Source organism: Xiphophorus maculatus, chromosome 9, assembly GCF_002775205.1.
Source record: "Xiphophorus maculatus strain JP 163 A chromosome 9, X_maculatus-5.0-male, whole genome shotgun sequence".
Taxonomy (NCBI): Eukaryota; Metazoa; Chordata; class Actinopteri; order Cyprinodontiformes; family Poeciliidae; genus Xiphophorus; species Xiphophorus maculatus.
Genome location: NC_036451.1, coordinates 379,518 through 394,629, shown reverse-complemented (window position 1 = coordinate 394,629; position 15,112 = coordinate 379,518). Strand labels below are relative to the sequence as shown.

Below are 15,112 nucleotides of genomic sequence, written 5' to 3'. Positions count from 1 at the left end.
ACATGATGAGTAAATGGTGAATAGAATTAAAACTCAGATGATTATTATAAGAAGTTATGTTTGCATTAAAACAGAAGGTTAATTATGTTTAATGATTTATGATGATCATACAGCACACAGAATGGTAACTGAAGTAATAACACATTTTGTGAAGTGAAGTGACATCCCAGACTGTGTTATAATTAGAGCAGAAGTCAGGGCCAGAGCTGAGTGGGTAGGCAGGGGAGTTCCAAAGAGGAAGTAAAGTGTATTCTTCTAAACTAGATTGAGGAAGTAAAACCAGACGGTCAGTGGACAACAGCAAAAAGGGGAAGTAAGCAAGGCATTGACTGCTGTGAGAAGATTTGGTGCATTCCACAGAGCCATTGAACGTTCGAGAAGTCCCATACACAACCATGGGATGAGAGAGTATAAAATCCCATGAAAAAGAGGAAGAAGTCTTCTTAGTCCACGGTGCTGAAGTCAAGCCAACAAGAGGACGCAGACAGAAGATAAGCAGACGACCGCATCCTGGAGCCACAGGGAAGTTGAGACTCCGCACTACTAGAAGGGTACATCAACCCTCAGCCATGGTTTCTGATTCGACTGCCTACTCTGCCTCAAACCAAAGATCTCAAGGCTACTGCAACAGACTTGGGGAAAAGACAAAGGTCACTGTGTGATGAAGATCTGTGAGTTCGAAAGACAGCAACCAGTTCTGCCTTGCTTCTATTCTGAAGAGGATTTTGCTGTACAAAGGGAAAGTTGCCGAGTTCATTCATCATCTGGGTATGAGTTGAACTGCACCCCAAAGCCTTGCTCAGTAAATTAGTGACACTGGTTAGGGAAAAAGTCAGGATAGAATGAAGATGGTTTATAATGATTTTAATTTTTATTCTTAATCTGTAATCATTGATAATTAATCTGTCTGCCACTTACCCCTTCTAAAAGCTTGCTTATTAAAGATGCATTAAAATTCTAATAAGATTTGTGGACAGTGAAATTAATTGAGTCATCTATTATTTTATGGTTCTCCTAATTAGTGTAAAATCTATGAACATGATTCTAGAAATGTGGTGGCTTCAGAAATTCCTTTATTGTTGGTAAAATAATGACCCTGGGACTTATGTTGAGCCACTAAAAACTATCTAGTCTGTAACAAGTGCACATTGTTGATAGAGGGAGAGCTACCATTAACAAGAGTGGTTATTGAAGTTATGCAGTTGTGAGGGCTACTCAGCTGATTGCTTCTTAACTGAAAAGGGTCATAACTCTTGGATTGTAGATAGTTAAAGGCTAAACGAATCTCTCTCGATGCCAGCTTAGACAGATTATCTCTCTTAGACCTGCTTCAGGGTAAGACTCGAAGGTTTAGAGATTTTCCATTTAGATGGAGAGCTGGTCAGTAGTCAGTCCTTGGGAGTTGTGAGATTGTGCTCAGCCTGTAAGTTATGTTCAATATACTCTTGTACATTGGAATGTAAATGGATGGATCAAAACAAACTCAGAACTTAGACAGTTAATACTGAGGAGTTTTAATCCAGACTTTATTTCACTTAATGAGACTCATCTAACTAGACAAAACACAATTAAATTTGATGGTTACACTTTGGACAGAATAAAAAGATGCATATTAGAGCTAAGAGAGGTTCTGGTGGGCTCGGAGTTTTTAACTCGGAATTGAGTTAGCAACTCAATTCTGTTGCAATATCATGTTTTTTTCTGTTGATAAATGTATTAATCGTATTGTTTGTATTCAGTTAAAGCATGTAAAATATACTCTTTAGCTTTGATTTCATGTTATCTTCCTCTGGAAGGATTTAACTGGTCTTATCCACATAGATTATATAATGATCTTCTGGTTAAAATCTACAATCTGGTCGAAATGGATGCCATCTATGTTTGTGGGGAGTTAATAGTCAATTTGGACGTTTAGAAAATTGTATTAATGAAATTGATGTGGATATTCCTGTTAGAATGTGTATAGATGAGACTGTCAGCAAACAAGGGAAAATTTTAATTGATATTTTGAAAGACACTAAGTGCTGTGTGGTAAATGGTCGAATAAATGGGAATAATAATTTCACTTCAGTATTGGTAAAAGGAAGAGCGGTTGTGGATTATATTATCACTACTTACAACTGTTTACGCACCTCTGTTAATTTAGATATACTCCAAATGAATTAATAGAGAGGGGTGGTAAAAAGTGGCTTGATTTACTGGACCATTTTTGTAAAATACTTGATCACTCTTTATTAGTTCTTACTTTTAGGGTCAAGGAAACATTAGTCCTACACAGGGTGAGGGACAGCCTAACTTAAATTCAAAATGTTGCTTTAGAAAATTTTTATCATGCCCCGTTTCAAATGCCTCATTGCAATTTGTGGCTGGCACATTTGTAGAACGACTTAAGCATGTCAACTATCAAAGTTCGCTGAATGTATGGTATGATGATTTTTGTAATTATGTCTATGATGCTATAAGATTCAGTAAAAAAGTTATTAGTGGTAATAAGAGACAAGACAAAAAAAATTATTTTATTGGAACGAGGAATTAAAAGTGTTATAGAATGACTTAAAACTAGCTGAGAAAAAATTTTTCTGATATTTTGATAAGGATTTGAGGACTTATATACGAGATCAGGCAGTAAAGAATGACTTTAATCAAACTCACAACCTGCAGGAATTTTGGAACTTGATCAACCAATTAGGGCCCAGAAAAACAAAAACATCTCCTTAGACGTGGTTCAGGAGGATGGCTCTGTATGTCTTGATATTAACAATGTTTTGCATTGGTGGCAAGCTGACTTTGGAGACTTATTTTCTGGTAGTTTCGTCTCTCCTGAATGGGATTGTTCTTATTTAGAAAGGACAATATCTATTAAGAATCGAATTGAAAGTTTTATGTGAATGAGTTTCTCAAATATTCAATTAAACTTTTATATTTCAGAAAATGAACTCCATAAAGCCATTGATAAGTTAAAATTTGGGAAGGCTATGGGTTATGATAATTAGTCAAATGAAGTCTTAAAACAACCTGGATTATTTCAGATTTTATTCAGTCTTTTCTTCAATCTTTTTTCACATGTTTTGAACAGGGTTTAGTCCCATCTGATTGGCAAAAATTTATAATTAAACCAATCCCAAAATCCCAAACTACTGACCCTCGAGTACCTATGAACTACATACTAGAGGAGCATTAGCTTACTTACTTGTGTTTATAAACTTTACTCAAGTGCTCTAAATGAAAGATTAATTAAGTACTTAGAGCAGGCATGTCCAAAGTCCGGCCCGAGGGCCAATCACGGCCCGCGGTCAGATTTAATACGGCCCGCAGCTTCGGTCTTATAATGTATTATTTATGGCCCGACTGCACTGTCAAACAGAATAAATAAATCATAAAACTTGAAACTGTAATTCCTCCTTTCACCAAATGGTGGCAGCACCACTTTAATAGTGCAGCGAACCGCTCTCCGCTCATTTCTGCCATGGCCACTGCAAAGAAAACAAGTTGACAGTGAGGGCCGCCGCTTTCAAGAGAGATGGGAATTATAATACTTCTTCACTGAAAATCAAGGCAATTGTGCTTGTCTAATTTGTAATGAGACGGTCGCCTTGTTTAAGGATTTCAACGTAAAGAGACACTACCAGAGTAAACATGCTAACACATACAACAAGCTAACAGGAAGTGACCGTGCTGAAAAAGTGAAGCAGCTCCAAGCTGCACTGGCATCACAACAGCGATTCTTCACGTGGGCCTGTGAGTCAAAAGAAAATACCACCAAAGAAAGCTACAATGTTAATGTTAATAGCTAAACATGGCAAACCTTTTACTGAAGGTATATTTATCAAAACTGTGTTATGAAAATGGTGGAGAACATTTTGCCCTGAGAAGAACCAAGAATTTGCGAATGTTTGCCTGGCAGTAACAGTGTGGCACTGAGAGTTGAGGACATGAAATTGATTATTTTGAACGATAACATCTGTCACTATCAACAGTGAAGAGCCAATCGAACATTTATGCACCTGGATTTATGGCACTTATTTTTATTAAACTCTTGAGTAAGATTTGGTTATGAACCTGTAGATGTGACACAAACTATTACTTTCTGAAAGATATTGTAAATGACAAGAGCAAAGTTCACTTGTTTTAAGATTTAAAAATAACAGACAACTTTGCATTGCTTATAACTCCTGTTTAAAATGTTCTTGAGGCAAAGATATTTTTAAACTCATGCAAATTTAAGGTAATTCATACAGTTTGTTCAATGTTATCTGACTCTCCAGATATGAATGAAAGGCAGAATTTGTGTTTTTAGAGTTGTTCTCATCTGCTTGCGTGGCTTATATTTGGTTATTTTGTCATTTGAAAAATAAAGATAATTGTGACAATGAAAATTGTTTTATAACAGTGTGTATTTGCATGAAACTTTTGTAGTTAAAAAATGTCCGAACAAACTATTGGCCCCCGGGCATCTTCACTTTATCAAATCTGGCCCTCTTTGCAAAAGGTTTGGACACCCCTGACTTAGAGTCTTGTAAAAAGAGGAACAGAATGGGTTTAGAAAAAACGAGCCTGTATAGATCATATATATTCCTTAACCACAATAGTTAATGCAAGGACACAAGAAGTAAAGTCTACTTTTGCGTGTTTTCCAAAAAGCTTTTGATTGTGTTATTTTTTCAGTTATTAAAAGCAGGAATTGATGAAAAATTTGATAATTCTATTAAAGCTGTTTAGCAAAACTCAGAATCTTGTGTTCAGGTGAACGACAACAGAACACGATGGTTTTTAAACACCATTTGGTGTTAAGGAGATGTTCTGTCTCCCACTCTCTTCACATTATGTATAAATGACTTGGTAATGGTAATTAAAGAGGTAAATTCAGGAGTGAGAGTCGGTGAGACAAAAGTTTGCAGTTGAAAGTGAACCAGATTTACAGAAATTGTTATATATCACTTATGGTCAGTGTTATGGCGCCGGCTCAGCTGGCTGCCTGCAGACGCAGCTCCTGTCGTGATGTGTATAAAAAATTCTTGCTGTAACTGCGAAAGAATTTCCCTGCTGGGATGAATAAAGTAATTCTTCTTCTTCTTCTTCTAAAAAAATGAGGTTAAGGATAAATTGTATTAAAACAGAAGTTATTAATTTCAGAAAAATGAGTCATGCATTGACAACACATACTTTGTTTTGGGCCTACTATTGTGTCTATTACAAAAACATTTGTAATAGACAAAATATTTGGGATTTACTGTGGCTGAATATTTAACATTTGAAGAAGGAATAATAGTCCAATCAGACTCAGCTGGGAGAGCACTAGGTTCAGTTATAAATAAAGTATAAGGTGTATACTGAGTAATATAGATCTTGTGTTTACCCAGTATTAGATTATAGAGCGGGAGTCTGGGGTCACTGTCAACAACCTTACAGTGAAAAGTTCAATGTAGAGTCATTTGTTATTTTTTAGGTGTGCTAATAAATACTCCTAAATTGGCATTATATGGAGATATGGGTTGGGAACCAAGTGACGTTAGATCAGGGCATCCCTCAGTGTATTATAAGCATGGCGGCCTGCCTGTTTTGTCCACTTAGTCAGCCGGAGTTAATGAGCGCGTCCATCTCATAAACTCGACCAACCAAAACAGTTACTGTGACTCTTATTAAAAACTCAAAATGACACAAAATGGAAGAGCTACTAAAGTTACATTAGCAGCATTGAATTAAATCTCTGGTTTGTTGTGCATCTCTGTGCACAGTGCAGCGGATTTAACACATCATGCAGGGCCGGTCCAAGGCTGTATGAGGCCTCGAGCAGAATTTGACTTAAGGGCCCCTCGTGCTGCTACAATAATCAGCATCTCTAACAGTTTCTGTGTTAGATTTAGTGAAATCTGGGAGAAGGGGAGTAGTTTAAATGCCCAACCTAAAAAGCAATCAGTTATAATTGTCAGTTATAATAGAGCTCAAACAAATAGAACATTGTTCTTTGAACTTTTACAAAGTAAACTTACCAGCTCCTTTAAATCTTACATTTAAATGTTAAACCATTTAAAATCTTTTAAGTTATGTATGCTGAAACCATTAAATCAAATTTAGCAGCATTGATCATCTCAATAAACAAATGTTACGTTTATGCATCTGTGGTTTGTGTTAAAATATTAGCATTTATGGGCCCCTGAAGCCTTGGGGGGCCTGATGGAGCTGCTGACTTAATTTGGATTAAACAGAAGTGCAAATATTTAATATTCATTTTAATTGTATTTTTTGATTTGCTTAAGACTAGTTGTGGGTTTAGATAGCGTTTCACTGGAGATGTTTTCCTGTAACATATAATTACCCACTAGTACTTTTACTTCTTCTGTCTACTTAACATCTTTTAATACAAAAACATGACGGACCACTGATGGACCGCCTCGGTGCCCCAACCACTGGGCTTAGCAAAGTTTTCTGTGGGAAACCCTGTAGATATATTGTAGATAGGGTCAGATTGTGGAATAGGTTTATTAATATGCTAGAGCATAGATTAACAAAACATATTTTTCTTTGGGATTTCACAACACTTGGGCCAGACAAATTGAGAAGATATTTGCGGAGGTAGATTTTCTGTACATTTATAGAATTAAATTAAGATGTAATATTTAACAGCTTAAACAGTTTTATTTTAAAGTTTATAAAAGTAAGTGGGCAGTTGATATCTTGCATAAACCAAAATTACGTACTTATATTTTACTAAAGTATGCCTATGGTCTTCAGCCATATGCATCATAGAACTTATCTAAAAAACAAAGGTCCATGTGCGACCAGTTCAGATCTGGCACTTTGCCTTTGGCTTTGGAGACTGAACGTTTTTGTTCAGTCCCAGAGGAAGACCGAAGATGTTCTTTGTATAATTTGAGGGAAATTACACACAGTACTGATATTTGTACTCAATGCTGAGAAATTATTGGATGTTTATCCAGATTTCTTTTATTTAATGGATGAGGATAAAATATGTTATTTAAGTATTTTTTGTTTCAGTTAGCACAACTTATTTTGAACTATAGGAGTGACAGCAATCATGATAATTCATGTACACTACCCATTCTTATGCTCATGATTCACCTCTACCTCCCACTACCACTGGTCTGATTTCTGGATTTGTCTGGCAAAATAAATTGTGACGACTATTTTCCTAACATGTAACATGTGTGGGCACCAAAGTACAACCTGGGCCCCACAAGGAGAAGTGTTGTTTTTGGGTTAGGAAAAATGTCTGGGTGAGGCATAGATGAAGTTTTTTTTGTTTTTTGTCTCTAGCTCTCGGTGAAAGCGGACGCTTTTTTCCTCTGCTTCTCTTCCTACTCATTTTCACCCTGCTTGCTCTGTTTTTGTGCTGCTTTTTTGGAGCCTTTCTTTCTTTCCTCCGAATCTATAAATTATGGGTCTGGTTAACTGGTTTCTCAATGCAATTGATCAAATTTTCTCAATTTGACATATTGACAAATTCGTGATGGATTGGGCCGAGATAGACTTACTAGCGAACACTCAGACTGACATGCTGGGGACAGAGGCGCAAGTTGGATGCAATTCTTTCGCAGGCAATCTTTGGACGCTAAAACTCACTAGCGGAAAGGAATCGATCTTGGAGAACTTGCTAGTTCCGGCCCGGTGGAAACAACCACACTAATTTGGATGATTGGAATAAAAAGAGATGTACTGGTTGAGACTCTAGAGCAGATGGAAATTTGAAGTCTGCCCGATCTAAAGAGAATGTTAATTCTGAATCTGGTTCCCTTATGTCTGCCTTGGCTGGCTATCTCAAATCTCTTGGAGTTTATGTAAACAAGCCCTTCTTTCCCATCCCCTCACCTCTCCGGAAGTTATCTGTCCAATTGTATGGCTGAACTTTCAAGGACTTGCTCTTAGATAATACCACTTTATCAGAGACTATTTTTGGGAGAACAGGCTGTAACAAGACACAAACTAATCTGCATGCATAGCTAAAGACAAAACATATTCCCTGACCTCTTTGCCAGCTCATGAATAAAGTATTTGAAAAAAAGAAGACTCCAAAAAGGGCACTTGGGGCATCATATTGACGAGGACTCATGCCCTCTTCATCCCCCCCTCTGCACATGCTTGCTGCGATAGATTGGCAACCTATCTGGAATATACGCCATCTCTTGATGACTGCTGGAGATTGTGGCACCAGCTCCCATCTGTGACCCTGCCAGGACAAGAGGAGGATCCCACAATGATAACATTATAAAGGTTTGTTGTGGAGGTTAGATGAGTTAGATTGTACCATGCTCAGTCAAGGGGTTTACAAAAGAAACACATTGGAGTCATGCAAAGCATCGGTAAATAAGAACTGGACTGGAAATTCCTGAGTTAACATAATTTCAGGGTCATTTGTGATTATTTGTTTGATGTGTACATCTGTCAGGGACATACCTGTTCATTGGCCCGAGGCCAGAAGATTCCCATTATGAAGACAGCAGTAATTGGTGGGGCTAGAAAGCTGGTCACAGATTGGATGTACTCAAAAAGCTGTCCACTGTTGGCTGTCTGGACAACTGGAATCCACAACAGACTAACACACATCAAGACGAGGATGAAAATCCTGAATATAGACATAGTGTTATTGTGGCATTTCGGTTGAAGTCAAATTGACAGTAAGGTGTGATCCAGCATGCCTAAGATCTTCCTGGGCACCAGACAGATAATAACCATTTGACTTCTTTTAGTTGAACTGATTATTAAGCTATATCAGTAAAAGCCTATAGAAGAAAGTAAAGAAAATAGTAATAATAATAACCAGTATGTCATTTCCCATTACTCTTGATCCAATATCAACATACACCTCATCATGTAACTCAACATGTCACTGACATGGGGTGCATAAGTACGGTAAACATTTAGAACTGTGAGTATTTGTTTGTGCAGCAAAAAGTATTGAATGTAGGGAGAAAATTTGTTTGTTTTCTGACAGAAAGATAGTTTAGGCAATGACATTTCATCTCTTTTGTCCAAATTTACTTTCTGGATTTGAGGTGTAACTTTCATTCCTACCTTCCAACAATCATAAGTTCCATCTCTGAAGCTCTTGGTCTTGCTTTGTGGTAGAGGTCCAGAGTAAATATAGTGGAGCTGCTATTAAAAATTGATGTCAAAGATGACATCAGAGCAGCCAAAATTACAGCCAGCATCAGACCACGTAAACCTGTAAAAAAAACATTTATATTATCAAGGTGAACTATTTAAAAATGGATTGAGAAGCACACATATATAACACACATCAAAATTTACATCACAATTTTTTAAGATGCACAATGAAAAACAATAAAGCCTTTGACTAATAAATAGCACTGTCTAAGAAGGTTGAAAACACAAACATGCTGAAATCTACCACAGGCTGTTCCTAGGACTGCATCACTTATTATGCATTCCTGAAATGAGCCGGAGTCCATTTTCCACTTTGGAGTTCACAGACATATGAGCCCATCCAACTCTATTAGTGCAACATGATCTTAAATTTCTGTTAGAGGTAAACATTTCTATTTTAAGTGTCTCATAATTGCAGGTTACTACAAAAACTCATTTAAAGGTAAAGGTAATTTTATTTATATAGCACATTTTCAGCAACAAGGCAATACAAAGTGCTTTACAAGATTTAAAAGGAAATGCAAACAAAATAACACACCAAAGAAAAGAGCAAAAGAAGACAAAGAATCTGATGTTGATCTAAAGTATGTAAGCTAGGTGCTCCTGTTCAGAGTTACTAAGTATCCTCTGGTCTAATTCCATTTCTGGGTTGGGAGAACAGGGGTCTAAAAAATAGTCTGACAATGTTTAACCAAAAGTGTCCTCTGGGCTTCTGGTCTCTGCATCTAAATAGTGAGTACTCTACTGTTTCTGATCAAATAAGCTAAAGTGACTAATCTAATTCCTTTTCTGGGTTAAAAGTGAGTACTCCACAGTTTCTAAGTATTGTATTTATTACTACTCTGTAATTAAAATGATTTTGGGAAAACACAATAAAGACAGAAAGATAAAGTAATGTAACACTGACAAAGAGCTATGTTCAGAAATAGACCCAGAAAACATAGACCCATGGCACATTCAAGGCACAAAGTGCCATTTCATAGAACAATCTTTTGTCCAACACACCTCAGATAAATGACTGAATTACCTCCTCAGTATGCAGGGGGGCAAAGGGCTCAAGGCTGCCGCAGCAGGGCCACGGATGAGAATGACAATTAAGAACCACACACTACATACACACACACACACACACACACATACAGTACATATATATATATATATATATATATATACACAGTGATATCAGTAACGCATTACATCGGACCACTTTCGTCAGTAATGAGTAATCTAATGTGTTGCTATTTCAAATCCAGTAGTCAGACTACAGTTACTTATCGAAATCACTTTGCGTTACTGTGCGTTACTATTTTCTTTTGTAATTCAATTTTATTTCCTCTACGCGTCTTGGGGAGTGACCACCGTCTCTATACGACAGTTATCAGCAGCGACAGAAACATAAACAATGAAGAGGGAGATGCGCATTTTGTTTCCCCCAGAAAACTTGGTAAGCCTGGAGTTCGGGCCACTGAGGTGTTCCACCAGCGGTCCATCGTGTTTTTGTATTAAAAGATGTTAAGTAGACAGAAGAAGTAAAAGTACTAGTGGGTAATTATATGTTACAGGAAAACATCTCCAGTGAAACGCTATCTAAACCCACAACTAGTCTTAAGGACAGCAAATCAAAAAATACAATTAAAATGAATATTAAATATTTGCACTTCTGTTTAATCCAAATTAAGTCAGTGGCTCCATCAGCCCCCCCAGGGCTTCAGGGGCCCATAAATGCTAATATTTTAACACAAACCACAGATACATAAATGTAACATTTGTTTATTGAGATGATCAATGCTGCTAAATTTGATTTAATGGTTTCAGCATACATAACTTAAAAGATTTTAAATGGTTTAACATTTAAATGTAAGATTTAAAGGAGCTGGCAAGTTTACTTTGTTAAAGTTCAAAGAACAGTATTCATAGTTAGATGTTTTGTTACCATAGCAACAATCTGATGCTGTGAGTTTAATCTTTGAGTTTGAGCTCTGTTCGTTCACAAACTACAATTATAACTGATTGCTTATTAGGTTGGGCAATTAAACTACTCCCCTTTTCCCATTTCACTAAATCTAACACAGAAGCAGGTACAGGTGCTGATGTTTTTAGCAGCAAAAGGGGCCCCTTAGTCAAATTCTGCTCGAGGCCTCATACAGCCTTGGACCGGCCCTGCATGATGTGTTAAATCCGCTGCACTGTGCACAGAGATGCGTAACAAACCGGAGATTTAATTCAATGCTGCTAATGTAACTTTAGTAGCTCTTCCATTTCGTGTCATTTTGAGTTTTTAATAAGAGTCACAGTAACTGTTTTGGTTGGTCGAGTTTATGGGATGGACGCGCTCATTAACTCCGGCTGACTAAGTGGACAAAGCATTTCATAATGTTTGTGTACCAGAAAAATAATACTAAAAATCAGGGCTAGCCCAAGGCATAAGTAAATGAAGCAGCCGCTTAGGACCCTGGGGCCGCTAGGGGACCCCTAAGTGGAACAGATTTTTTTTCGTTTGTTTGTTTCTGTGTGATTATATTAACAAACACAAATAAATTCATTCTAAAGTTGTGGGGTTTTTTTTTATTTAGAATAATATATATTTGATAATGTATGTAGAAATCTTTCTTATATGAGCAAAAAGAAAAATAAATAAATAAATTGCTCTTGGGGCCCTCCAAAGTTCCGCAGAAAGTACCACACTGAAGGATAATCTGAGCTGCTTTGCAGAGAGCATCCAAACCTCCAAAGTATTGGTAGAAGATAAGTTATCAAAACAATGTCACAAAAATGATTTGTCCTTCAGGGAGAGAGAAAACAAATAAGAAAAAGTTAAGATAAAGGTATGTTGTGTCTTGGTAATGTAATGTTTATCAGAAAGATTTATTGGAGCTGCTAATTGAAAATTTGATTGACAGCACAAATGTCCGTATTTTTGTGAAACAAAGTTTTAACTTTAAATGAGTTGATTCTCATGATTGACCCTGTATATTTCTGAGTTTTTTTGCCTTCAAAACGTGTTTGATAACGTTTGACAACAATAATTAAAACTTCTCAATGTTTGATATTGTCTAGGAAAATGTTTTTACATCAGGCTACATGGCTACTGCATTACTACATCAATGAGCGGCTCTAAGCGCTAGTTGGTGCTGTTTGCTGCTGATAATTTATGTATTAAAACAAACAGTATTTTTACATCAATTTATAAGTTATATGAAACTTCTTCAATTAAAATTGATTGAAGCCACAGAATCAACCTGGTACCGGTGCATATTCTCAAGTGAGAAAGACTCACCTGGTATAAATTAAATTTGTATCTATTGTAATTACACCAGAGAAATTCATTTAATCAAAGAATCTTATGAATATGTGTGCAGGGCTGCACCAAATGCAATTTTCTGTCCGATCGCCGATTACCGATCTTTAAAAAGCCTAACCTGGAGATTTAGATTTTGGCCGATACCAATTTTTTTGTCTGAAATGTCGCTAAATGTAGCAAGAAAGTCACTGAGTTAGCAACAGGAGTCAATATTGTTAACTGCAAACATGCAGAGATGACCTGGCGGCCCGGTCTGTCAGTCAAACTTTCACTGTAGAGCAAGCAGAAGAGGAAAGAGGCAGATTTTTAAACCTTTGCTGATGAACATAAGATCAGTGGATAAGATTGGCTTCATGTAAGTATAAGCCGATCACCAATCCCCCAAAGTTAACCCCTCAACCTGCACCGGAACGCCCGCGTGCCGTTTATTCATTGTATTTTCCGGGATTTACAGGTTTAGCATACCGTTTGAGTGCGGGGGGGAGGGGGGAGGGTGACAGACAGACGGATATGGGGGCGGACAGATGGACAGCATATTGCAAGAAGGGGAAGGAGGTCTGACTGCACGGTAAGCCCTCTCTCCCAAAATATGCCATTTTATTTATGTAATCATTAGTAATTTCCACTATCAGTAATGTTATGTCTACCAGAGGACTCCTCTGGTCATTATCTTTCATTAAAGCCCTCATTGATGACTGTATGTTGAAGCACTGAGGAGTTACAGTCATCGGAAATTTGTATATCAGGTGTTGTCCAAGTGTGTCATTTGGAGACTCTAAATGGAGACTCCAAGTGACACACTTGGACAACACCTGTACATCCTCAAAAATAAACATGTCCAAAATGACATTTCTTTTTTGTGCTATTTTGATCAGTCTTGAAATTCATGAGCAGAATACTTTATTCTACAGATTTATTGTATTTTCCAGTTCATACATTCAACACTCAATGTTCATTTACAAGAAATAAAAATGAAAAATCTGGGTGAAGCAAAATTTTTCAATTTCTTTTGTGTTACAAATGTGATAGCTACAAGCTGCTTACAGTTAAAGTATTTTTGACTGCAAAAATAGAAAATTTTGCTTGTCATCTTCATAAAGAGACCAAGCTTTGCATGTAGTATAAATTGTTCAAGAACAGCAGCTGGTTTAACTTGGGTATACCTTTTCAGGCGTTTTTGGTGATTTTTGGGGCGAGGGTGTAATGGAAAATTTCATAATGTGCTCTTTACCCCTCTTTAGATTTTGTCTGCATGATGTTATCATGAGATTGGTCAAGCTGCTCTCCTATAGACGAATCAGATAGATGGACTTGTGGATGGGTCAGTAATGGGCACAGAGCTCCTCTTCGCATCAGACACCAGCTAGATGGTATGTGCTGGTATTATTCAAGATGACATAGTTGGTGTCATGATTTGTGCGATAGAGAGGTGGTGAGAGCACCCAGGTTGTAGTGAATAATGGTGTTTAATGATGCAATAATCCAAAAAATCCAGAAATCCAGGCAGCACAGATGAACCGACTTAACTAAGTTCAGAGCTAATAGCAACTGGAAAAGACTGAACAAAAATGACAGACTCGACAGCAGACGAGACGCCAAACGAGACGAGGACCTGACAAAGACACAGAGACACAGGTGACATTAAATATACAAAGGGTAATCACGGAACGAGACACACCTGGGAACAATCAAGGGGTAGACAGGACAACACGGAGACTCAATAGACACAGAAACCTAAAATGAACACACAGAATAACTCAAACCCAAGACACCCAAATAGTCCAAAAAACAAAAACACAATAAGTGTGGGAAGAGGGGCACTGGACGAGGGGTCAGAGTCAAAAAACAACAAAAAACAACCCATTCAGGGTGGGCAATGACACAGGAGGTGAACCCCTCGTGGGAGGTCCGGAGACCGACGGAGGAGATGGACCCATGGAGACGAACCCATCATGGGGGGCGTCGACGGAGGAGCTTGGGCCTCGGGGGGCGTCGACAGAGGAGCTCAGGCCTAGGAAGGTGGCAGACCCCTCAGAGGAGGTCCGGCCGGACAGCGATGGAGCTGGGGGCGGACCACTGGAGGCGGGTCTGGTGGGCTTTGTTGGCGCAGGGGGTGGACCACTGGAGGCGGGTCCAGTGGGCAAATTCGGCGCAGGGGGTGACAAAGGAGGAGCAGGGGGCTACTGAGGGTCGACGAGGAGTCTCTGGGGCCACTGGGGGGTAACGAGGAGGCACTAGAGGGCAATGAGGAACCACAGGGAGAGGGCTCAGGAGGATCATAGGGAGAGGGGAAGAACCCACTTACAGGGGCAGGCGCTGGAGACGTGGCTGGAGCCGAGTTGGACGCTTGAGCTCCGGCTGGAGGTGGGACTCGTCCCAGAGATGCTGGAGCTGGGGTGGTGGAGTGGAAGTCCAGCTTAGGAGGCAGAGGGTGGCCAGCCATTACGGCAAAAGCTGTCTGGCGTTCCCACTCTGCCTCCCACTGCAGCTCCACCAAACCCAGCAAACGAAAATGGGTGGACCAACCCTCCAACACCAAAAGGAGCCTGATGGCGTCCATGTTGATGTTCCTTTTCTTAGCCTTCCTCACCGTACTTGTGGTCGGGTCCTTCTGTCATGATTTGTGCGGTAGAGAGGTGGTGAGGCAGATGCAGAGGACCCAGGTTGTAATGAATAATGGTGTTTAAT

The 15,112-nt window shown here is 38.6% G+C and overlaps 1 protein-coding gene across 8 annotated transcripts in view; it reads right to left on the bottom strand.

Annotated features, from left to right (window-relative positions):
* slc5a9 (solute carrier family 5 member 9) overlaps positions 1-15,112 on the bottom strand; it is a 51,161-nt gene that overhangs the window by 3,269 nt on the left and 32,780 nt on the right. For 5 of the 8 annotated variants that reach the window (XM_023339431.1, XM_023339429.1, XM_023339428.1 and 2 more), the window contains 2 exons: positions 9,031-9,181; positions 8,413-8,581 (listed from right to left, as the gene is read on the bottom strand). In XM_023339431.1, coding sequence (XP_023195199.1) covers positions 8,413-8,581; positions 9,031-9,181 — 320 coding nt within the window. Of the gene's footprint in view, positions 1-7,983; positions 8,186-8,412; positions 8,582-9,030; positions 9,182-15,112 lie in introns of those variants that run through there. The other 3 variants (XM_023339430.1, XM_023339426.1, XM_023339432.1) reach the window with 3 other exon arrangements.